This window comes from Sceloporus occidentalis, unplaced genomic scaffold (genome assembly GCF_023333645.1).
Source record: "Sceloporus occidentalis isolate IW3139 unplaced genomic scaffold, rSceOcc1.0.p SCAF_2, whole genome shotgun sequence".
Classification (NCBI taxonomy): Eukaryota; Metazoa; Chordata; class Lepidosauria; order Squamata; family Phrynosomatidae; genus Sceloporus; species Sceloporus occidentalis.
This window is the reverse complement of record NW_028316982.1, coordinates 99,721,495-99,745,637: the sequence shown is the minus strand read 5'-3', so window position 1 is coordinate 99,745,637 and position 24,143 is coordinate 99,721,495. Positions and strand designations below refer to the sequence as shown.

The 24,143-nt window shown below is 42.7% G+C and overlaps 1 protein-coding gene across 5 annotated transcripts in view; it reads right to left on the bottom strand.

Annotated features, from left to right (window-relative positions):
- Positions 1 to 259: 259 nt before the first annotated feature.
- Positions 260 to 24,143, bottom strand: part of PALD1 (phosphatase domain containing paladin 1) — a 135,973-nt gene continuing 112,089 nt past the window's right edge. For 4 of the 5 annotated variants that reach the window (XM_089510427.1, XM_089510425.1, XM_089510426.1 and 1 more), the window contains 2 exons: positions 17,842 to 17,997; positions 260 to 1,340 (listed from right to left, as the gene is read on the bottom strand). In XM_089510427.1, the coding sequence (XP_089366553.1) occupies positions 1,191 to 1,340; positions 17,842 to 17,997 (306 nt within the window). In that variant the 3' untranslated portion in view covers positions 260 to 1,190. Of the gene's footprint in view, positions 1,341 to 9,917; positions 10,055 to 17,841; positions 17,998 to 24,143 lie in introns of all 5 variants that reach the window. The other variant, XR_016280086.1, reaches the window with a different exon arrangement.

Here is a 24,143-nt window from a genome sequence, read left to right as displayed (position 1 = left end):
GGGAGGCTGAGGCTGGCAGTGGTGACCGTGTTTTCCTCCCCCCCCTCCTCTGCCAAAGAGGCCTAGCACTATGCTGAGGTAGCTCCCACCTTCACCCCCATGGCCCTCTCCTTGTGCTCACCCCACATTGGCTGAAACAACCCCTATTAATAACACTGCCCATTTCCATTGCCAGGCACTGCAGGCTGGTTGGTCACTTCCCTCCCTCAGTCTCCCAGCACAATCACCCTCCTGCTGCTGCTGAGGGAAGAACTGGCTCTCTGTGGAGGATGGAAGTAGCAGGCGTGTACGTAGCAGGAGGGGCGGGGCTTCGACCCTCAGATCTTCCTCTGGCAGCTGCATACGATCCTCCAGATGGTCTCTTGGGTAAGGAGTCCTATTGTCCCTAATGGCGGTGTGCCTGCATGCTTACACAGGCAATGGGGACAATGGGGGCTGTCCCTAATGGTGGTGTGGCCATGTGCATGTGCCACCACTGAAGTCCCTTTATCCCTAATGGTGACATGCCTGCATGCACGTGCCACCATTGGGGACAACAGAAATCTAGCATCCATGGACTTTGGTATCTGTGGGAGGGGGATGCTGGAACGGATGCCCCATGGATACCAAGGGCCAACTATTTGGTCCCAGCATGCTTTATTTATTGCCTTCCTGTAGACATTGGTGCTTGTGTTTTTCTTGCCCTCCTTCACCATTTCCCCAATGCTGATACTGCTTAAAAAACCCTTTCAGCTAGACAGAGGTGAAGAGGGAAAGGATCTTCTTTATCAGAGGTTTTGTTAACTGAGGTATGCCTGTATAGTCACTGGTCAGAGCATGAAGTCTGTGGAAAATTCTTTGAAATCAGTTTTCACAGCACCCAGAAATGTGTTTTAAAGATTTCAGGGGGTTAGGGAAAATTTACAGCACTTGCACTGACATTTGTCTAAATTCGTTTAATTTATTTTATTGTGTCTGAAAGACCACTATAAAAATGTCTTCAAAGCGGTTTAACTTTTTCTTCTTCATGGAATCACAGTCCTTCCTTAAGGCACATGTCTCCATATTATTTATTTATATTCATATTTATATATGCATTTAAAAAAAACCCAACAACCACAAATATCCACAAGAAAAGCCGAGAATGTGTGTGATTCAGACACATCTGGAAGAAATGCTGCACTCCTCAATGCCCTTTGTAAAGCTGAGTCCTAAATGAATTCTCCTCGGAAGGGGAGGGAGTTACGGCTTTGCTCCTGCCAGCGGTAGCGAAGTCGAGAGAGTCGTTTGTCCTGTAGATCCTCAAATTCTGTAAACCCCAAGTGGTTCAGGATCTCATAGACTCCAGCCTTAGCTGCTACCTGAAAGGAAGAAAAGTAGAGAATATGCTATTTTAAATGCTTCCAAACAAGTACAGAGAAGGCAGTTTTTACTATCCACACTACCAAAAATGGCATGTCTCATGTTTTCCTGAAGGAGAGCCACCATCCACAATAAGGACCAATGTCCTTAAAATGGAATAGGGAGGTAACTCTGGTTCTGAGCAACACTCCAAACAAGAAAGTTGAAATAATTTGAGAAATGAGGTGGCAGTACAGGAACAAAATGTCCCATGTAGCTATCTCGCTGTAGGGATCCGAATGTGTGTGGATGTGTACATTATGGGCCTGTGGGAAGAAAACTCATGAATTTTCCTTCAAACCCTCTCAAATAAGTCTTCAGTCAGTCTTTGCACTATCTGGGCCATTATTATGTTTATACACATGTTCACTGTGATTAAACAGTGTTTGTGGATTAGGTGCTTACTTCAAGTCATTAATGCAAAGGGACATTATCAATCCTGAATTCTCTCCCAAACATTTATGCTAGGAAGAAATATTTCCAAGGATGTAGTTTTATGTAAAAGGATCCCTTCATTCTCTTTCTTCCAGTTTGTAAAATCCAGAACTACAACCCCATAGTGATATTCATCACCCCCACGCCACAGCTTTCTTCAGAATAAGCTGCCACTGGTAGCTTCTCCATCTAAAATGAGGATTATCACCTGTGGATAAAAATGATCCCTGTGTTTATCCAGAAACCTTTTTGTAAGTCTTTGCAAAAGCACCTCGAGAAGAATCTACTCAGGGTTTCTCCTCTCCTCCACCTCCATTTAAGAGGAGCTATAAAATTTCCTGTGCAAATGTAACTTCCTGAAAATTTGTACTGTACTACAGGGACAAAGAAAACATCTCCTGTTTTTCTACATCTGGTGATTAACTATTTTATAAGCTACTTGATAAGCTGTCTGTGTGGGCATTTACAAGTTTTTTTCAGTTTAGAAAAATAAGTTGAAAGCAATGAGATTGCCTTGCTATTTTCAAAAGAAAAAGAAAAAAGAAAAGCTTTCAGAAAAGCCAAGAGCCTGTCTGATAGCATTCAAGATGAAAAAGGTCTTTATCCCTCTCTGCCAGAAGCACCCTTGGGATTTCCTAGGCCATCCATCACCCTTCCTTTACAAGGCTAGTTCCCCTCCCTTTTAAGTGTGTGTATGTGTCTTCAAGTCAATAATAGATAAACTCCATAATAGAAAACCTTATGGATTTCATAGGGTTTTCTTAGGCAAGCAGTACTCAGGATGGTTTTGCCAGTTTCTTTCTTGGGAGGAAAATGTAAATACACCAAAGGAATAGCTTTTGCTGTGGCTAAAATAAGGGCATGATTTGGATCCTGTTGCAAATCAACTGGTTTGTCAGTGTTGTCCTCACAGTTCATGTTTCCATGCTAACAGACAGCTATCTTTTTATTAGTAGCATTTTATATTGCCCCTGGGTCAGAAGAGAACAGGTGTAGCACATGTTCAGCAATAAAATATACATTTTTCACTTTTTTTCCTCCTCATGCTGTCACAAGTGTTCTACAAAGTAGTAGTAGAAGACTGTGTAAATGGGAAGTAAAATGAGTCTGCCTAGTGCCACAAAAAGGATCAGGATTGATCTCAGGAGAAGAGCCTCCATGCAAGAGTAAGAAGGGCCAATGTGCACAAAGTATTGATGAAACTTGGTGACCTGAGCCTCCACAAGTCAGTTTCCTGTCCCAGGCTGTTTCAAAGTATTACTGTTCAACCAGCCAGTGCTATCAAATCCTGGGCCCATTGAAACCCCCCATATAATTTCCACTCCAGTTGGGATCTCTTCTTCCTGAACTCTTGGCCAGAAATTCCTTACTGCTCTACAGCATCAGGCCTCCATTTTTCCTTTGCCAATAATTTGGCAGAAGCAGCACATCTAGAAGTGAGAGCAGGGAATAGCTCAAGGGGAAAAACATCCACTGCATGGGTAATGTGCTCCTGAGTAAAGGCAAAGAGCCATCTCCACCTGCACTCTGGCTCTCACAGATAGCAATGCCCCTCTTCAGTAGCATCACTAGAGGGTATGGGGGGTGCGGACCACACCAGGTGACACCCGAGAAGGGGGATGATATCCAGTGACATCCAGGCCCCCCCCACACCATCCCACACACTCTGTCCCCTACACACACACTCCATCACCTCACATGCTGCTCCATGTCCCACGCATACTCCATCCTGATGAGGAAAAGGATGGGACTGCACATGGGGAATGGAGCATGCACGGGAAGTAGTGCACATGGGGGCATGGAGCAGTATGTGGGGTGATGGAGCAGCAAGAGTGGGGGATGGAAACCTCATGCAGGAATGCTGCTGCCTCCTGGTCCCATTGTTTTCCGGCACGGGGAATGGAAGTTCCACCTCCAGACCTCCCATCCCCACTAGCCATGCTCTACACACGAGGTGACGCCCAGTGCAGAAATGCCGCTGCCCCTCTTTGTCCCTAAACATTAGTCAACTGGAAGTCCTATTGCTAAATATCATAGTTAAAATCTGCTGACTGTCCCCTCTACTTGTGTTACTGCTCTTTCACATGTATGTGTACCAGTGTGCACATATCAGTAACCATAAGAAGTGTGAAACAAGGTTGAAAGCCTGGGCGAGAGAGCTCAATCTAGACTCTGAATCTAGAGATTTTCAGCCGTACAAATGACAGTGGTCACATTGAAAAGGAACAGTAGCCTGCATCCCAGGGAACTTTAGCTTAGCTGAACAATCTGTATGCCATTGAACACAGCCTCTTTGCTCCCACCTGGGTCTTCTTACTATTGCTAGCTACTGAGTAAATGAAAAATGGCTTGTTTAGCATGTCATCTGAACTTGGGATCTTCATTTGTGGCCTATACAAGTCAGGATCATAAAACTTTGTTTTAGAATCCTGGTTTATTTAGGAGTGGAAAGCCAGGAAATCTAGTTCCAATGTCATTATAAACAATTTTTAAAATACCAGGGAATTATTACTCTTTATTTTTTTAAAAAAATGTTCATTTAGCCACTTGTGCAAATTTAAGTTGCCCATTTAAAGGCTCCAAGTCAGCTGCGTCGCATAATGAGTCGGGGTCCTGGAACACGCGCAGTTTGCACCGAGGCTCTAATTAGAGCGTCAGATGCCATGCAGATGTGGAAGCTGTGGCGCAGCTGCACTCTATTTTAATGCTCATAACCCTAACCCTAGAGCAACATGTACGCATGTGCTGCTAGAATCATAGAAAGTTGTAAGTTTTGATGGTAGATGTTTTGGTTGGAGAAAGTGATAAGGGGAAATTTGGAATTTAAAGTGAACCCCTACACACATTCCTGTGCCATTTTCACCTAACAATAAAAAACTGCTAAAACTTTAAATATTTACATATGTACAAGGGAGGTGATGGGGGATGGCAGGGGGACAGCGGTGGCAGCGGCGACAGCTGTGGCTGTGCATTGCAGATTCAACAAGAGCATGGGGACCAAAGGAGAGGAGGCATCCATGATGCTGGTGACACTGGCAACGTGCAAGCGGACAAGGATGTCAACACCAGCTGATCACCAGCTGGCAGGAGGCCACCTTTGTTCTTGGGTAGGGCGGGGGGGGGGGGGAAAGTTTAAAGGGGCCTGGGAGCTTTAAATGTGCACATACCCTTTCTGCCGCCGGTGCTGACCGGCGCAGCTGCGCATCCGCCAGCCGGCAAAAGAAAAAAAAGCCGCGTTCGTGGCCGCCCGTGCGGAAGCTGCCTCTCTCTTTGCAGCGTCCTGTGAGGCGGCGGTATGGAAACTGCAGGTAAGAAACGGCCCCAGGTGAGGCGTCTTCACTACCCCCAGTGTGGAAGCCCCATCCACCTTAGCCACACCCCTGGGGCGGGCGGTCTGGAGGCTCCATATTCTGGGGAAGACACCTTCAAGACGTCTTCCCCTGCCTGTCTGTAACGCGCCTATGTCTCTCTGACCCACATCAAATATATGCAAGAGGGAAGACCAGAGACTACTTCGTAGCATGCTTCCTCTCATCACACTGCAGTGGACTGCACAAACAGTTCCTTGTTTATGTCCTTCTCCAAGCTTGTCCATAAGACAGTAGTACTTTGTAGCCAAGAACTCCTAAAAACACAATTCACAATATTTCTCTTAAACCAGGGGTAGGCAACCTTTTTGAGCCAGGGGCCAGGTTGCTGTCCCTCAGACAACTGGGGGGGGGGGGGCAAGCTGGGGGTGGAGCTTCCACCCTCCAGGGGCGGGGCCTCATGCTCCGCCCCCGGAGTGATGATGATGATGATGATGATGATAATAATAATAATAATAATAATAATAATAATAGTTCTAAGCATGGAAACTACTACAAAGCAATTCAAATAAAAGGCAGAAAGCATGCGCACTGTCTCAACCCAGAAAGGCACAAGGTGCTGAGAGGGGATTTTGCACAGAGAACACCAAGGGCAAGTAAATAATAATAATAATAGTTACAAGCATGGAAACTACTAAAAAAACTACAAAAAAAAGCATGGAAACTACTGAGGAGGCCCTCAGAGGCTGGGAAGGAGGAGGGGGACACCCACGCGGGCGCCCTCGCCGGCTCTTTGCCAGCTTCTGAGGGGCCTCCAGGCCCTCAGAGGCTGGGAAGGAGGAGGGAGGACACCCGCGCGGGCACCCTCGCTGGCTCCTTGCCGGCTTCTGAGGGGCCTCCAGGCCCTCAGAGGCCGGGAAGGAGGAGGATGAGGCCTCAGAAGGAGAGGCCTGGGGCCGCGCAGGCCCTGGGAGGAGCCCGCAGAGGCCCAGGAGGTGTTGGCGGCGGCGGCAGCACCGGCCTGGGGCCAGTCCTGCCACCTCCACGGGCCGGATGTGGCCCGTGGGCCGGGGACCCCTGTCTTAAACTTTCATTTCTAATCCATCCATCCATCAAACCTTCAAAGCAAACTGCTAGAGATTATTCCACCAGGGACAAAATGTATACAAGGAGACCCCATCCACCCCTGGTTTGTGAGGAAAGGAGTCATTCTGCAGCACTAAAAGGAGATATCTAACTTCCGTAAATTTTATTAAAATATAACATATTCTAGAATGGATTCTGTTGACAATGAGCATGAATTCCCTGAAAGATTTATTTTCCAGTCTCTTTGGCATTATTTTTTAAAAATAATTTAAGACCATGTTTTATATCGCAAGGTTAGCATTTCTTGGCCGTAAAGTTGTCTGCATTCACAGAATAGAAGATCAAAAATGGGTTTTGGGTCAGGTCAGATATTTTGCCATGGGGCTAACCCAGAAGACATTACACTACTTGTTCTATTCTGTTGTAAATATTGGAAATGAATTAAGTTTAGTGTCCTAGCTCTAATATACAGTAAGCTTGATCAATATGCACGAAAGCCTGTGTAAATGAAACATCTCTGGTTTCTGTTTAAATTAAAGGCATTCACATGAATCCCTTTGTGATTTGGACAGTTTTTCTAAGTCATAAGCCAAGAAAGTCAATGGATGAGGGTGGGGTGTAGTTTGGTGACTTAGTCCAAAAGGCTATGCCATTTCAAGTCTCAGAAATCTATTTGGGGACAGAAGGCAGATCGTGTCCTAACACTGGAAAGAGCTTTGGTGCTGTAGATATATACTTTCTGCAGCTTCAGCTATCAGGCACTTGAGAAGCCTCACCTTCCCCGTCTTCCAGTTGGCTATCCTTTGCTGTGCTCATGAACAATGGGTGTGGGATCCTGGGAAGAAGATCAGTGCACCAAGAGGGCAATATGGTGGTTCCCTGCCACTCTGAAGCCTTCATATAGTGTCACAAAAGTCTGAGTCCCTAGCATTTTTTGTATAAATCTCCTTAAATTCCCCCTGGCAGAATGACCAGTGGCAGTGCTGCTTGGGGGAGTTCTGAAAGTCAAAAAATAGTTTTCCCAAATTCTGCTTCTAACACAATAGAAGACTGACCTTTTGCCCTTTGACCAATGGACAAAACAGGACCTGTTACTGTTTGGGAACAAAATGTACATTTTCCATGTTCTCTGTTTCCAGATTCTGTACATCTTCCAGGCCTAGCTTCAGAAACACTTGGTTTGGTTCTTAAAACTCACATCCATCTGTCAGAAGTGATGAAAAAAGGCTGACAGGCCCAACATGACTTCTAGACAATTTTTTGACAAGGCAACAACCTACTACACACTTCTCTATTTTAGTGAGTAAGATGCAGCTCACATCCAAACCAGGGGCTTAGTTACTCAGATAGCAAGCATTGTGAAAGGCCCTAGAAAGAACTGAGTGATCTCGGGTGTGTGCACATTGAGTTAACTAAGGGGAGGAGTCCATATTAGAAAAGGTAGATCTTCCGTTTTCATACCAAGTAGTAAGAAAAAAAAACTGTTTTTATCTCACTTCTTTTGCCTGTTTTATCATTGAATAACTTTATAGACAAAATGTAATGGAGCGAGATGGTTCATATGATCCAAGGAAACTTTGAACTAGTCTCAAAGCTCAGCTTCCCTTCCAAAGCCTCACCTCTAGGTCAATGAAGCGGGGGGAAATCAAGAAACAAACTAAGCACTCTCTATCTTAGGGCAGTTCACTACAAGAGAATGCATTCCAGCTACAATCGCATCTTCCAATAAAGTGCAGGCAGAGCTTGTGCAAATGACATTCCTCTCCCACCCATCCCCTTTCATGTTGGACATCATTGACCTGGACAGGACACTGGCAACATGCTCATCCCCCCCCCCCAGCTCCCCCACCCCACTCTCCACCACTTCACTGGATATATGCCATTTTCCAGCAAGTCTCTTCAATTGAGAACAGCCAACGCTCTGATCATAACCACAGTTGGCAGATGCCCCTTTCATCTCTCACTGAGGAGATCAAACATGCCAATATGAATTAGCAAAGCTAATTGAGACAGAGAAGAGCTGAGGTTTTCCCATCACACGCCAGCCAGCGACTCCCTACTTACAGTTTACACAAACATGAGGGGGAGAGAGGCTAATCTCAAGGGCACCGAAAAAAATGAGCCCAAGCTCCCCCTCCTTTTCTTTTGTCTGCAGTTTCACCTTCTCCCTAATCACCAAGTAGTTATTTTGTACAGCAAAATACAATCTTTTTAGTATAAATCCCTAAAATGGCCCATTTAGTCCTGGCTTTTATCCACAGGCAGTGGGAGAAGTCATACTGGCCCTCATAAAATGCTCTTGCACAATACTTTTACATCCAACAAGTCATGAAAAACAACAGATGTCATAGAGACTTAAAATAATAATAACAATAACAGCAATAACAATATCAGCAACAACAATAATTGTTACAATAACATCAACAAAAACAACAATTGTTGTTGTTTTTGATGTTGTTATTCCAGATTTAATCCTGCTTTGTTGCATCCCTCTTCCTTCTTTCCAATGGCTCAATTGTCTTCTTTGCAGTCTTTGCAAGGAGTAAAACAGATTTCAACTAGCGTTTCTTTGAAAGATCTGTACCACTGACATAGGAAACTACAAACCTTTGGCTGATACAGTCAGCCTGTTGTATTCACTAAGTTTTTTCCACAGATTCAACCATCTGTGCCTTGACAATATTCAAAAATAATATAAATTCCAAAAGCAAACCTTGTTTTTGCCATTTTATATAAGGGACACCATTTCACTATGCCATTGTATTTAATGAGACTTAAATATCCATGCATTTTGGGATCCACATGGTGTTCTGGGAGCAAACCCCAGTAGATAACAAGGGGCCACTGCACTATATAGTGGTAGCAGTGAGATTTCATTCATTAGCTAAGCACATTCAATGGTGGGGCAAACTATTCTCAAGAAAACTTTTGGGTGAGGAGTGTCTATAGATTTTCCCCATAACTCAAGTCCTACAAGAGCTAGAGGCTTCCTTTTTAAAACTATGAAAGTTTGGAACCTGGGCAGGTGACAGTCCAAATATGCACTGCCTGGTGCAGCTAAAAACCAGGTTAAATCCAACTAAACCAGGAGGTTTGGTGACTCCAATCAGTAGCAAGCAAGGAAAGGTCCCAGAAAGAGCTCATGCAGCCCACTAGATTATGTTTTGCTCTTAACTTTGATCAGAAATGAGGTAGTCTTTCTCCATTTCCATACTACATTAAGTTTCCATTATTGCTAATGGACACTGAGAAAACCTCATCGCAGTGTGCAAGGGTGCATCTTCACTAAACACTTTAAAAGGCCTGCTTGCACTGAAGGTGGGGTTGTGCAAATGAGTAAGAGTGTGTGTCAGCAGTCAACTCTGGTCTTGACAGACTCAACCACTGACCTGGAATAAGGTCCTAGGTTCATTTTAAGAAATCTTGTGGCCTCAGCTGCTCTTGCTTCCTCTACACTGCTGTCTGGCAACTGGTGGTCAAGCTGGTAACTCTCAGTAGGCCAGAGTTGGTTCAGAAGTTGCCTACTGATGATCCACAGACTAGAAGACTATTGGTAGTATTTAAGTGGTAGCAGCAGCTACTTTTCCTGACCTGGCACTAGTGTGTGTGTTATTAGTATCAAGCTGAAGAGGTAAGAGATGCCTGGTTTTCTAAAGAGACATCTGCATCTTTCTTCATAAGCAGACAGGTTTAGAACTCCAGAATTACCTTTTCTTTGATGTTTGTTCAGAGCCACATATAGGCATGGTTATTTAAGGAATTGTACTTGTTCCCTCACTCTGTCCTCTCTCTCAGAGGAAGAACTGAACCTGTAGTTAGCCGTTTTGTTCTGAAGTGTATTCTTCCTGGCAGAGAGAAACATCAGGCCTAAGCAACAGCAATTATATCGATGTGTTATTTTGTGAAAATTGCCTTTAGAGGAAGCTAATTAAGGGTTATTTTCTTTTGGGCGAAAGCATTTCTCTCTATGCCTCACTAAAGGACAGCAATGAATATTGATTTTTGTTCCTCTACAGCATACATACAGCTAGGCTGTAAAATAAAAAGCTATAAGACCACAGAAAGCAGTGATAGGGTGGAGGAGACCTTGATTTTGTCTAAGAACATTTAACAACAACAACAAGAACAAGAACAAGATTACAATTAAAACATACAAAAAGCTACATTAAAACTGAATTCAATTAAGAACCATATCAAAAACATATATTCTAAAAGATTTAAAAAACAGTACAGTACAATAAAAACAGTGGAGCCCTTTTTCAACTCTAAAAGCATATCTGAATTTTTTTAAAAATTGGCCTGACACTGGAAGTAAAGCGGGGGGGGGGGGGGGGGGGCATTCAAGTCTCCCTAGGGAGGAAGTTCCAAAGTTTGGGGCAGTCATTGAGGAGGACTTCTTTCATGTTCTCACCAGCCATACCTGTGTGTGAAAATCAACCCGCTTCTGCAGGTTTTTTCCAGCTTTTAAATCCCGTTTTTGCACGGGATTTCCCCTGTGTGATAAACTCCTATGACTCTCTTGGGCTGCAGCAAATCTCCCTCATCCACTAGGGAAGTTAACCTAACCCAGCTTCAAAGAGTTGTATGACTTTCTGTTCCATTTGTTCAAAGAGGCAGGCAGCAAACCTGAAACCAGGACATCCATTTCTGACAATAGCTTTGGAAGAAGAATGGAGGTGGGGAAAGGAGGTACTTGTGGTTTTTTTTATGGATGCCTTTTGTGCATCCTTCATTGTTCAAAACAGAAAGAGGCACCTGCAATGATCTATTATTTAAAGAGCTAGCAGACAAAAAGAAATAAATTCCCATAGGTGAAAACCTACTTCCAAAGAAAACATTTGATGCTTAAGATACAAGTCTATATGCACAGCTTTTACACTGCAAATGGTACTATAGAATTAATAGAGTGTTAATGGATGTTGCTTGTTTTCTCCACTGTACCACTCTTTGTACTGGGATTTCCTGTTGTACTCAATAAGACATTGCAAAATGAAATAAAACAGACTATTGTTTTATTGATAGCTTTTGTAACCTAACAGTGCAATCCGGTGCATGTTTCCCTAGAAGCAAGTCCCACTGAGCACCAGACTGCAGCCTAGGAATACTTGGCAGATTTGTTCACACTCCAGTCTCTCAGCATAAACTGATGAAGAAATGCATCTTTTACTGTAGGAAGGGAGTATTGGGCAGTTCACCGACTTTCCTCCCCCACCCTCACAATTCCACTCACAGATTTATCTAGGAACAACATTCACTATTTGCAATTATAATCTCTCTTCAGTAAAGAGGAGAAAGAGCAAAACAGCACATCTAAGTGGCAAGAGCTGACGAATCAACTGTAATCTGTGAAGAATGCACATGAATTCCATTCCCTTCTGTATATGTCCATTTGACCAAACTGCATGGAGATTAATTCCCTGTGACCCAGACACTAGGGAACCACAAGAGTGAAGACTGCATGGTTGGAAAGAATAGAGAAAGAATAGTGATCCATGCATGGTGGACTTCATAGGTACAACAAGGACATAGTGATATTCTCTAGATCCTCGCTACATAACAAATAAAATTATGGGAGGAAAAGGAAAAGGAGAGAGATGGGAAGGACAGTGTTTCCAGGCAGGACTGCTATTGTATAGTCAACTGGTCTCATTTGTAGAATTTGGCAGGGAAAGATCCAGATGTTCTCATCCTCCACTTCTAATGTTTCTGTGTTTTCCCACTACTTTATAATTTCTAACCTCCCCCCCCCCACACACACACAAAATCAACCATGAAAGGGGGGATTTGAAAGAAGTGCAATCTTTTGATGGTTTTTTATTGGTTACACTAAAGGTCTTCCATCTGGAAATATGCAGATCCTAAATACGGCATACAAAACACTTAAACTTTATAAGGGAAAAATGTCAATATTTACACAATCCTGCAAAGTGAACCTTTGATGTTTCTCCTCTTTGTACAAGATTTTCAACAGGTGACAATAGAGCTTCAGCCAGTCCCTACCAGATACAGAATAGGCTGTTGGTTCTTCTCATCCTCAAAGGTACATGTACATTTGTGTGCTAGTAACAGGGGCGACATGGTGATTTTAATTTCCCTTTCATTCTTTCCATTCCTGCCTTGGTTCTATGAAAGGGTTACACTGACTTCAGCTCTGCCAACGAAAGTGGGGAAACTGATAAAGCTAACTCTCAACATGACGTGAAATGAAGTTGATCCCCATTTCTGCAGCACGAATTTCACAGCAAGGAAGAAAGTTTATAGACCTTGGTGTGTGGGGTTATCACTGCTATTTGCCAGGGTTTAGCAGGGGCCATCTGATTCTCACTAATTGGATAGACTAATTTTTCAAGCCTCCACATGATATCCAAGTAGTTAATCTGGCTATATGCTTGATCATTTCTGGAGTGAATTTGGGAAGGTGTGGCATCTCCTAATTTAGAGGGGCTTTGGTGTTTTTCTTGTATGCCCAGGGACTAATGCATGTAGGAAGACTAAGTAATGATAAACAAAAAAACAACAACCCTAATATCACTCAAAAACACCTTCTTCATTTGCTGAACAAGTTAGTGTCGACAGGTTAACATTTTCTATTTTGTTTGGTGAAACAGTGAGGAGTAAAACTAGAGAAATGGCAAGGAGTTCATTTGCGGACAAACCACAATTCTCCCTTTCCAAGGCAAAATTAGATTTTGGATATATCAAGCGGGTGCTTCACAAAGACTGACAGGAGGAAAAACAATAGTATTTGGGGAATTCTGGGAAACCAATTAAGGATAACAGTGTAACAGGCAGAAATACAGAGGGGGGGAGGAGAAAGAGAGAGGGGGAGAGAACAGAAGCAGAAGCTTTATCAGAGAGGAAGCACAAAATGAGACGTAACAGGGAGAACATGGCAGGGTAGTAGGGGTGGAGAAGCTTAGATGTACTATGTGGCTTCCTTCCAACCCAAACTGTTTCTATTTAAGCAAGTAAACAGTAGTTTTAAACATAACTAAGGAAAAGGTCAGGAGACTCCTCAGTTGTATCCTTCAATGATTCATTCTAAGGCATTAAATATAACATTAAAATGCTGGTTAGCTTTACCGTCTTGCCACCATGGTGTTTGGGGGCTGGAATCAACGTCCCATGAGGCCCCTTAAAATTCTATGGTTCAGATTTCCATTTCATTTAATGCTTGAAGTACATGATCTATCCATCAAATTGGAAAGGGGGGGGGGCTTTTAGTTGCCAGCTGTCCCGGTATTCATGAACAAATCATACATCTCACAGCTACTGACAAGGAAGTTGTGAAAGGAGGTGGCTGCTTTAACCTATATTTGGGAAACGTTACTTTCTTGGATGATTACTCTCAGAATCTCCTAGTTAACAGGGGGATTCACTGAATTACAGTCCAAAAATACTAAGTATTTTGAGCTCTACTTTGTACTTATAAAGGCATACACCTAGCTTGCTACTGTCTCATTGAGCAGTGGAGGCTTTCAAGGATTACAAATAAGACTTTCCACCCTACCTGGAGGTACCAGAGACTGCTGCAAGGTTGTCTAGTTATGTCCAACTCTAGGGGGCAGTGCTCATCAAGTCTAGGGAGCCAGTGTTGTCAAAGACAACTCTGTGATCAAGAGGCCAGCATGACTGCAATGAACGCTGTTACCTTCCCATCAAAGTGGTACCTATTTATCTGCCTGCACTTTTACATGTTTTTGAACTGCTAGGTTGGCAGAAGCTGGGACTTTCAAAGTGCTGATCTGCTGACCTTACAATCATCAGAGTCAGCATCCAAGCCACTGAGACACTGCGTCCCCATGTCAAGACATGCCCAAAATCTTTCTTCCTCTCCAGTTGTGGCATCCATGCTGGTCACCCTTGTTCTAGTCTATTCTTATACATCTCAACACATAGTTTTCACATCCAAAAAATCTTAAAACTTTTTAGATCCTTTATACTGATATTATTCCCTGTTAATGGTTTTTTTAATGATTTTATGTTGCTGCTTTTATCCAACTTTATCTTTGTTGTAGTTGTTGTTAACTGCCTTTAAGTCATCCCCAACTCATGGCGACACTACAGAAGAGACATCTCAAAGAACCTCTATTTCTACTACCTTCTACCTTTCCTAGTATTATTGTCTTTTCTAATGAGTCATGCCTTCTCATGATGTGGCCAAACTACAACACCTCAGTTTCATATTCTTGCCTTCCAGAGATAGTTCTGGCTTGACTTGGTCTAGGACCCATTTGTTTGTCTTTCTGGCCATCCACATTATCGTCAGCACTCTTCTCTGGCACCACAGCTCAGATGAGTCAATTTTCTCTCTGTCCACTTTCTTTATTGTCCAGTTCTCACATCTTTACATGGTGATGGGGATTATAATGGCTTGGATGATTCTAACTTTAGTGCTCAGTTGGATATCTTTACACTTTAGGATCTTACCTTATTTCTTCATAGCTGCCCTTTCCATTCCTAGTCTTCCTCTGATTTCTTGACTGCACTCTCCGTTCTGGTCAACATTTGATCAGGGGTATGGGAAATTTTTAACCATTTTGATTTCTTCATTGTTTAGGTTGAATTTATGCCCCCCCCCCCCACCTGTGGTTATTATCTTTATCCCACTTTAGAGCTCATCTTTTCCAGGTTTTGTCCTTTACACTAAACTATCCAGAGGAATATTCTTATTGGGTAGTAGATAGCAGAATCCCTGGCTGAGCAGAGATTCAAACCCTGGTCTCCAGGAGTCCTAATCCAGCATTCAAACTACTACATCACATTAGCTCATTTTTACCAACCAGTTAACTTGCCACTTGGGCTGTAAAGAATTTTTTCTTAATTTCTCACCCTTAATGAAAAAGTGTGTTGAAAAATCAACAGCCACAGTAAGGGTTTTGTCTTTTGATTTCCTGCAAACCCCCCCCCCCCCAAATACAAGTGCTTTTTTCTTGTCACATTTTCTGCAACTTGCACAAGAACCTCCTCCAAAATCTCTTTCCTTCTTGTTGGACCAAACAGGGTCGCCCGAATTACCGGGCCCACCTGGTGGCTGTGGCAGAAAGAACCATGTTTTTTGGGTACTTTTGGGCCCGCCCATGCTCCCAGCATGCTTTGTAGGGGATGGACAGCCGTGTCCTTGGCCTTGAGAGAAGGAAGAGGCAGGTGTTCCGCTCTTCAGCATTGGGAAACTACATCTCCCAGCGTAGTTAAGGCCACATGGCATCCTACCTGGGCACCATTCTCGCTCAGCTCTCCAACCCTCCCTCCCTTGGTTTGGGGGCTGGTCTGTCACAACTTTTTTGGGGCGATAGCATAGGTCCTGGATCTGGTGGGCATGATTTCCAGGTCTGCGTAGCACTGGATCGAGAGTCCTTCAGGACCTGGGAGCACTGAGGGCTTAACAGAGAACATGTGATCATCCGGTTGCATGGCTTGGATAGGGCGTTTACCATTGCCTCTATGTCATCCCGAAGCTTGGCCGTGACCAAGCAATTCAGTTGATTGACCAACCAGGTGTTGAATTATGATCCAGATCTGGACCTCATGCTTTGGGCCAACCCTACCCGTTATTATTTGGTTTAATAAAGTTGTGGCCTTTTCCTCCAGTCTTGTATTTTGGTCTTCCTTGGCCATTCCCCTCTAAAGAAAACGCCTTATCTTTGTGGTAAGCCAGGAAATACAAATTGCCACCATCGACCAAGCAGTAACTTTTCACAATGTGCATGTAACTACTCAGTAAGGCAAAGAATATTTCTATGTGGTCTTCTGCCAAGTGGAGAGGAGATCTTTAATAATATATAAGCATGTGATAATGTCCCCTTTTCTACTTGGCAGGACAATGCAAAAAAATTGGGTAGTTGCACAGATACCATGGTAACTATAGTTAATAAATGCTTATTTGTAATTAGCTTCTACTCTCTGCATAACTGAAGAATAACTGAAGAATAAGTGAGCGTGGCACCACCGCCAAGGCCTCCCCAGCACTGGTGGAGGCCTCAGCGGAGGCACTGTTGGCAGGCCTCCTCCTCCCTCCCCCTCCAAGATGTCCTCTCCACCCACCCCGGGACTGGCGAAGGCCTTGAGCAGAGTGCCACCTCCTCCAGTCCTGGAGAGGCCTAGCCAGCTGCCCTGGGGTGGGTGGGGAGGACATCTTGGAAGGGAAGGGAGGAGGAGGAGCTGGGTCCGGAGGAGGCTTTCTGCCTTGTTCCAGGCCCATTTTCTCCAGAAGACTGGAGATTTACAAACTGTGGCCTGGAGCAAGGCAGAAATCCGGGACCGGAGGGTGAAAAATGCCCCATCAGGACAGGACATTTTTGAACCCTCCAATCTGTGATTGTCCTGCCCAAAACCGGGATATGGCAACCCTATCCACAGAAGCAGATACCAAATTCAAATAATTGCTACTTGAAATCAGGAGCCCTCTTTATGCACATGATCACACAGTCATGGTCTGTGGACTTTGGAAGGTCATCCAATAATAGCAGCAATGTGAGGGGGACTTGACTAAGTCATTTTGCCCGGAGTTGCTGGGAGGAGAACTTTGCTTTCCCATAAAAGATTCAAATCCCACTGGTTCCAGATATAGCTTGCAACAATTACTTTTTGGATGACATTTTCCAGAATCCCCAGCAACTATTGGCAGCATTGGAAAATGATTCTGGGAAGCATCATTCAAAAAGTAACCCTTCAGAACTCTTGTTATAGGTAGGAAGAAGATGGGATCATAGCCTCATCAACAACAAGTCCATCACCTTCCTCAAATGGGCCACACCACAAAACCAGTTGCTGCCCAACATCAGACCTACTCCCAACTTGTCCACAGCTGCTGGAGGTTGGGCATGAAACCAGAGCATCTCAACAGCTCCTAGTCAACTTAGATGAGATTTATCCTCTGCCAAAATTGCTAAATGAATAAACATCCTGAGAATAATGAACCCACTCCAAATAAGAAAACAGCTGTTTTCCCTGGGAATAAATTCTGAAAGGAATGCAGTGGCAAGAGGACCTCACCCACATTTTCTCATAAACTAAGAGTGCTGCATGATGTGACCCAAAGCCTGGTGGATGGTGCTGTTTCTTTGCTTCCTGCAGAGGCTCCCTGAGCCAGCTGGGTGAACAGCAGCTATGAAGAACTGTTGAAACTGAGAAAGTGAGAACAAGGATGCTGGCAAGAGAAGCTAAAAGAGCTTGAAATGCTGCTCCCATAGACTGTATAGAGGTTGCCACCCACCCTACTATTACAGGGCATACACACAATACTGACATTTAAGGTAATGATGGGCCTCCTTTAACAAACATCCAATAGCCAAATATCCCTTACAGTGTCCTATTGTTAAGACAACAATGCAACTACGAGGACTCCCATTTAATTTAAATAAGGGATATGCAATATGAATCATAAAGAGCATCCACAGCATTTCTGTCTAGCCTAAGGATTTGTAATTCAACTGTACTGAATTTGTTAATTTATCTTGTTAACAGACAAAGCAAGTGCTCAACATTTGGGGTTTATAGTTCTCCTCTGCATAAACTATAATGTACTGCATGTGCTATAAATCTCAACTTTAAAAACTCAGTAGAAAACAACAATGTACTACAATAACAATGAAAGGCATGCTTCAGGGTGTTCAAAGTGGCAAATATTTACCTCTTGCATCCAGATGCTAAAAGGTCTCTGCCAAGAGTCCTTTTTCTCCAAATGAAGATATGCATTGAAGAGGATGAGATAAATATACCGTTCCAAATACTGCAGGCTCCTCAGGTTCAATGTCTGCATCTCCTTTTCATCCTTAGCTGCCTTCCCCTGAAATCAGTAATTATAAATGCTTGAGTGCTGGCATCAGACCAAAGAATTACCCTTGCAAATCAAGCAAGCTGGGTTCCTTGCATTTTATCAACACAATATCACAGAAGCCTAAATACAAGTGCCCCCTTTAGTATGGGATCTCCAGTACCATTGCTTCTTCTGACTAAATACAAACCTGATGGGTAAGTTACCTATAAACTGCAAAGCAGTTGTGAAAAGTCTATAAGGTGGCTTCTTCCAGTGTCACAGTAGGAAATGCTAAAAGTGGGGCAGAGTCATGGATCAATGCATGCAAATGGTCACAAGTTCAATACTTGGTGTCTTCATGCTGGGATGGAAAAGATTCCAGTTTGAAATTCTGAAGAGCCCCTGCGAATCAGCATAGACAATGCTGATCTAAGGACCTTATCACACTAGAGGAAGCCCACTAAGAAATGGGATTTAAAGTAGATATAAATAGAAAAACGCAAATGCGGGAAGTTTATCACACAATGTTTCTGCAAAGCTGAAATAACGTGAAAATAAAGTGAACGTAAAGGGGACAAAAATGACACCTTTTAACTTTTGAAACTTCCTGAAAGTAAAAAGGTGTCATTTTTGTCCTTTTTACGTTGGCTTTATTTTTGTGTTTTTCAGCTTTGCAGAAACGTCGTGTGATAAATCTCCCACATTTGTGTTTTCTTCTACTTTAAATCCTGTTTCTGAGCTACTGTGATAAGGTCCTAAGACTTCTCAGCTGAGAGCTCTAGTGCAGCGGTTCCCAAATTTTGGTTCTCCAGTTGTTTTGGACTTCAACTCCCAGACGCCCCACCAAGCTGAGCCAAGGGTCAGGAATTCTGGGAGCTGAAGTCTGTAACATCTGGAGGACCAAAGTTTGTGAACCATTGCTCTAGTGCAGACCTGCATAACTTGGCAGTAGGTAGGGGCCAAAAAAAAAAAAAAAAAAAGAAAAGAAAAAAGAAAAGAAAAGAAAAGAAGCTAAACATCTTTGGGCCACAGATAGGTTTTTAGCAGCTCATTTTCCAACTTTCCACTTTAGGAGCAAATGTTTGCCCTTCGTCTGACTCTCTGAAGGCACCGCCGCCCCCCTCCCCCTAGCCTTCTGAGTGAGAGAGAGGGAAATTGAATAGAGGGGGGTTGTCCCACTCCAACTTTATGTTACTTTTTTGTGTGGTATGCCAGCATGGCATAGTGTTTTGAACATTGGACTATGACTCTGTGCTGTGTTCTTTTCATAAGTGTCTGCACAAACGTTACTTTGTAGTTTGTGCAGGATCATAGGAAGGTGCCTCGTACCAAGTTCCACTGATCCATTAAGTAAACCTTCTTAAACTGCCAATCCCAGGATTCCATAGTATGGAACCATGCTGGTCAAAGTGGAATCATAGCACTAGAATGGGGTAGTGTGAAATGGCTAGTGGTGCCTTCCAGATATGTGGGACTGTTTTATTTATATACATCTTGCCTTTCTTCTATGACTCTCAAGACCAGGGTTCAATTCCTTGTTCTGCCATGAAACCCACTGGGTCACCTTGGGCAAGTCACATGCTCTGGGGAAGGCAAAACCAAATCTTCTCTGAACAAGTCTTGTCAAGAAAAAATTGTGATAGGGTCACCATAAGTCGCAAATAACATACAACAACCACCACCAAATACGCTGTGGCCTCATCATGGAAAAGTAAGCTTTTTTTGAACTCTAGCACCAAGAATCTCCTAGCCAGCACAGACAGGGGCAGTGTTGGCTGTGAGACTCTGGTTGCTGTAGTCCAAATAAGTAGTTTTCCAAGCTCTGCTGATGGCTACTGATGGGAAGATTATCCTCAGAGCTACATTAGTCTAGTGGGAGAATTGCAAACATCACCTCTATATGATTTTGGCAGCTTCCATGTAGGAACTGCATTGTGTAAAACCTTCTTCTGAGACCTCCTACAGCAACCAGCTTTTAGAATGAATTAGTTATGCCTGGAGCGCTAACAACATCCTTTCGAAAGGTGATTAAAACAAAAGCATGTTAAAACTTGGCAATCCAAGCTCTCATTAAATTGTGGTTATATGCTTATACTTTCCTCATTTAACAATATAGGCCGACAAAATAGGGGGAAACTACTATTATGTTCATTTAGTTTTATATACGCATTACATGTGTCTGTGTGTGTGTTAGAGAGAGAGAGAGAGAGGCAGAAGCAGAAGCAGAGACCAAGAACAGGTAATGTGAAGATGCATCATTGTTTTATATAGCATAGTACTTCTATTCCTGAAAGGGTGTAGTAACCAAGGATTAGCCTCTTTCTCACCCCTGCAATCATCTGTCCCAACCATGACCTCAGCTGAGTCATGAACACACAACAGCGGTCAAAGGTACACAGGTACATGTTTGAGGTGTATTTTGCGTTTTATTCATAGCTTCCCCCTGGACACAAACCCAACCATCTTCTAGTTCAAAACAATCTTTAAGTAACCACTTTGCTACAAGTAGAAATTAGCAATTTAGCGTTATAGCTTAGAAACATCACCAAAATAGAAGGCGAAGAATGAAGGGCTAGAGAAAAGAGTGCAATTAACTTGCATACTAGGCCTCCCATTCTATATATACCTACCTGGGAGTAAGTGAGCTTGTTGGGTTTACTTCGGTATAATCATGAATGTTGTACTGTTAAACACTTTAGAAAAGGCAGCTGAACTCTGCTTTTGCCAGAACACAAGGCTGTTTTAGCTTCCTTTGCAATGAAGTAAAGCTCTTAAGAAATAGCATACAACTATTCCAATGTGACTCAAAAAATAATAAAAAAACAGATAGCAGATGCACACTTTCCCCTTCTCTCTCAGAATTAATACCCTGTCCATTTAAAGCACTGTTTCATGCCTAATAGCTGAAATGCACCCTCCCACTTTCAGACTAGAAATGTACTTGTTATGCACATAAGACAAAAGAGTGCCCACATCGTGAGAACCTGATTCCTTATGGTTTCTTCAAGACTGACTGTTCTGAGTATATTTAGGCATAGCTGTATTGGCCATTTAACAAATACAAATAAAAACCCATCAGTGATACTTTATCAGCCAACCAAAGTGCATAATATACTTGTTGCAAGATTTTGAAGCTCCTTGGGCTTCATCATCAGGCAAGCTGTTACAAACCAAACCGGGGGGGGGGGGGGGGGGACAACTGGAGATGTTAGTCAGATGCCTGCATGTTGTTGTTTTTCTCCTGTTTGGTTTGTAATATCTTGCCTGATGAAGAAGCCCATGGAACTTTGAAAGCTTGAAACAAGTATATTGTGCATTTTGGTTGGCCAACAAAAAGTATTGCTGATGGATTTTTGTTTATATTTGTTAAATGACCAACACAACTACCTCTGAATGTTTTCTGTATTGTGAGATACCGCATTGTAGCTGCAACAGGGCAACCATGAACAGTAGCCTGTGGACTGGGACTTCAACCAAGGTAAAATAAAATAAAAATCTTCTTAAATTTTGTCTGAATTTGCATGTTTTACCTCTACATAACCAAAATATTCCTGATGCAAAAACATGGAAACGTCTTGTGGAATCCATTGTTCTCTGCCTACAAAGAGGCCTGTGGCCTCAGGGGAATGGAGGCATGTTGGATTGCAAAAGAGGAGTCCCTGTTGAGATGCAAATGGACTTTAAATTTCCTGGACTTTGAAAATCTCCCTATTGCTGCATAGTCAGAAGGAGGAGGAGCCTGCCTGCAAAAGATATCCTCCCCATTGTAACATCTTTACTAAGGACTGTTCTATGTTATTTCAAACCAAAGGAAGGTAATTCTGCTGAGTTTCTGCATTTGATGTAGTCCAATCATGACCAAAGTAAAGATACCACAGAAGTACATGGCCTCATTGGAAGATTATTAGAATGTGGCAAAGCCAGAACAGTAAGAATAAAACCATATATCCATTTAACTAAGCATAAACCCCATTTGAACTCAGTGGGTCTTTACTTTGAGGCAGATACTTCTCGGAGTGTACTGTGTCATGCAGAAGGTACTTTGAACTAATGGGAGCTTTTCATTACTTCATTTCTTTTAGCTTACCATTATAATGACACAGTATGTCTTGGTACACTGTTGAGCAATGTTTAACCTCGACCATGTCCAAAAGAGACCACTGATCTGTTCTTAAGAATGGAATTGAAGATCATGGTTCTGCTCATTCATTAATGAGCCAGCTTTTTCCCAATACTGTCAGCCAGCCTCAACTGTGCCTGGCCGAAGGATAAACGCCATTTGCTGATACAAGTACAGTGCTCTCCATAATGAACAATGAACAGTGTTATGCTCTGTATCATCCTTTAGATGAACACATTCTTAGGAGAACACAGAAAGATGTACTCATAACAGAACTAACATGTTACTGTACACCAGGTTTAAAAAACCTGCACATCTTGCCCCTTGAAGGCAAAATACTACTATGATGATGAAGCATGGTGCAAACACATAGGGCCTTGCAAATACATACTCAAAATGAAATAGGCCAATGGAAATAGATAAACCCATGTCCCCACTAAGAGGAAAGTCATGGGAGAATTGTAAAAGAGAGTGGGAGAGAGAATTGTCTTGTTTTGTGTGTTTTAATGAACAAATAAAATGAAACAGGCCAATGATGGTTCCTTGACAAGAGTACCTGTCTAACAAAGAGCCAATGCAGTGTAGTGCTTATGGCGTTGGATTACACCTAAGGAAACCAAGGCTCTAACTCACACAGGGCTCTAAATCAGCCATGAACCTCACTAGGCCAGTCTCACAACCAAACCTATCACCAAACCTATCACACAGGGTTGTTATGAGAGTAAAATGGAGAAGTGGAGTATTTATACTGACTATTGTTCATTGAGATGAAAGGCAAGATATTATACATGTAATAAATTTATTACGAGAAAAGTGTTTGCTGAATTTACAGTTTACACTAAAGACACTGGTTAATACTTGCCCAAGTAAGGGCTGTTAGTCAGGGGAACACACTCCCCAGAGTGGTGGAGTCTCCTTTCTTGGAGGTGTTTAAGCAGAGGCTGGATGGCCATCTGTCGGGGATGCTTTGAGACTGGATGGCCCTTGTGGTCTCTTCCAACTTTAGGATTCTATGATTCTATGAAATATGACATTAGCATTTCACTCATTCAGTTTGGAAGAACATAAGACACACCCTGCTTTGCTTTGGAGTCTACTCAAAGAATTACAGCAAATAAATTACAGTAAAATATGGCAAACTTTGCTATTATTAACTCATCTTGAAAGGGGAAAAATCCGTAACATGCCACTATTTGCATTTTAAATCACTGCTTTCTTTAGCTCATAAATGTGAAGCAGACCGGAGGAAAAATGCATCCAAGTATTATCCAGAAAGCTGCAAGTTTTCAAATAGCAACGAACTGTCCAATTTTAGACACAGACTCTGCACAGCTGGAAAACAGGCCAGCTGACAGCTAACTAAACTGGTCATAAGCCAAGCGTTCAAGAGACATTTAGTTCTAATTAAACACACGTGCAGCGTATGTACTTTTTACAAGTATCAATGCCTAACTGTAGCATTGTAATGCAATGAATTTAAGCATCCCTCAATAGAAATATTCTCTGATCGCTCTTCCTGAAAAATTAATGGATCTGCAGGATAGCTGCCAGAATATGATAATAAAAAACCAGAGGAAGTGAATACAAAAATTCACTATTTGCAGCAACCAGATCTTTCTGTGTCTTCTTATTTCAAGCATCTGCTCTCTTTCCTCCACTGTCAGTCCATGTGCCTGAGTTCTGTCTCGCTTTTAAATCTTTCAACAGACTTATAAATAACCACTTGTCTATGCTAAGAACTACTTTCAGGTTATTAAAATAAAGCTTTTTCAAAATATAGTGAATCAATACAGTAAACAATATCTTGCTACTTGTGTGTAAATTCTCCACATGTGGAAACCGAGTCTCTTCTTCATCTCACAAAACATTTTCAATAAGATTGTAGCCTCAAAATCTAGTTAGCAGTCATTCTGTCCCTGATTTTTATGTCTGCTTTTACTATTTAAGTGTTATTAATGGCTCAACACATTCTCATTTTTAACAGTTTGACAAATTTTCAGCAGATTTATTTCTTTCAATTGTAAAACCTGTCATTATATTGATTTTTGTTAGTTTT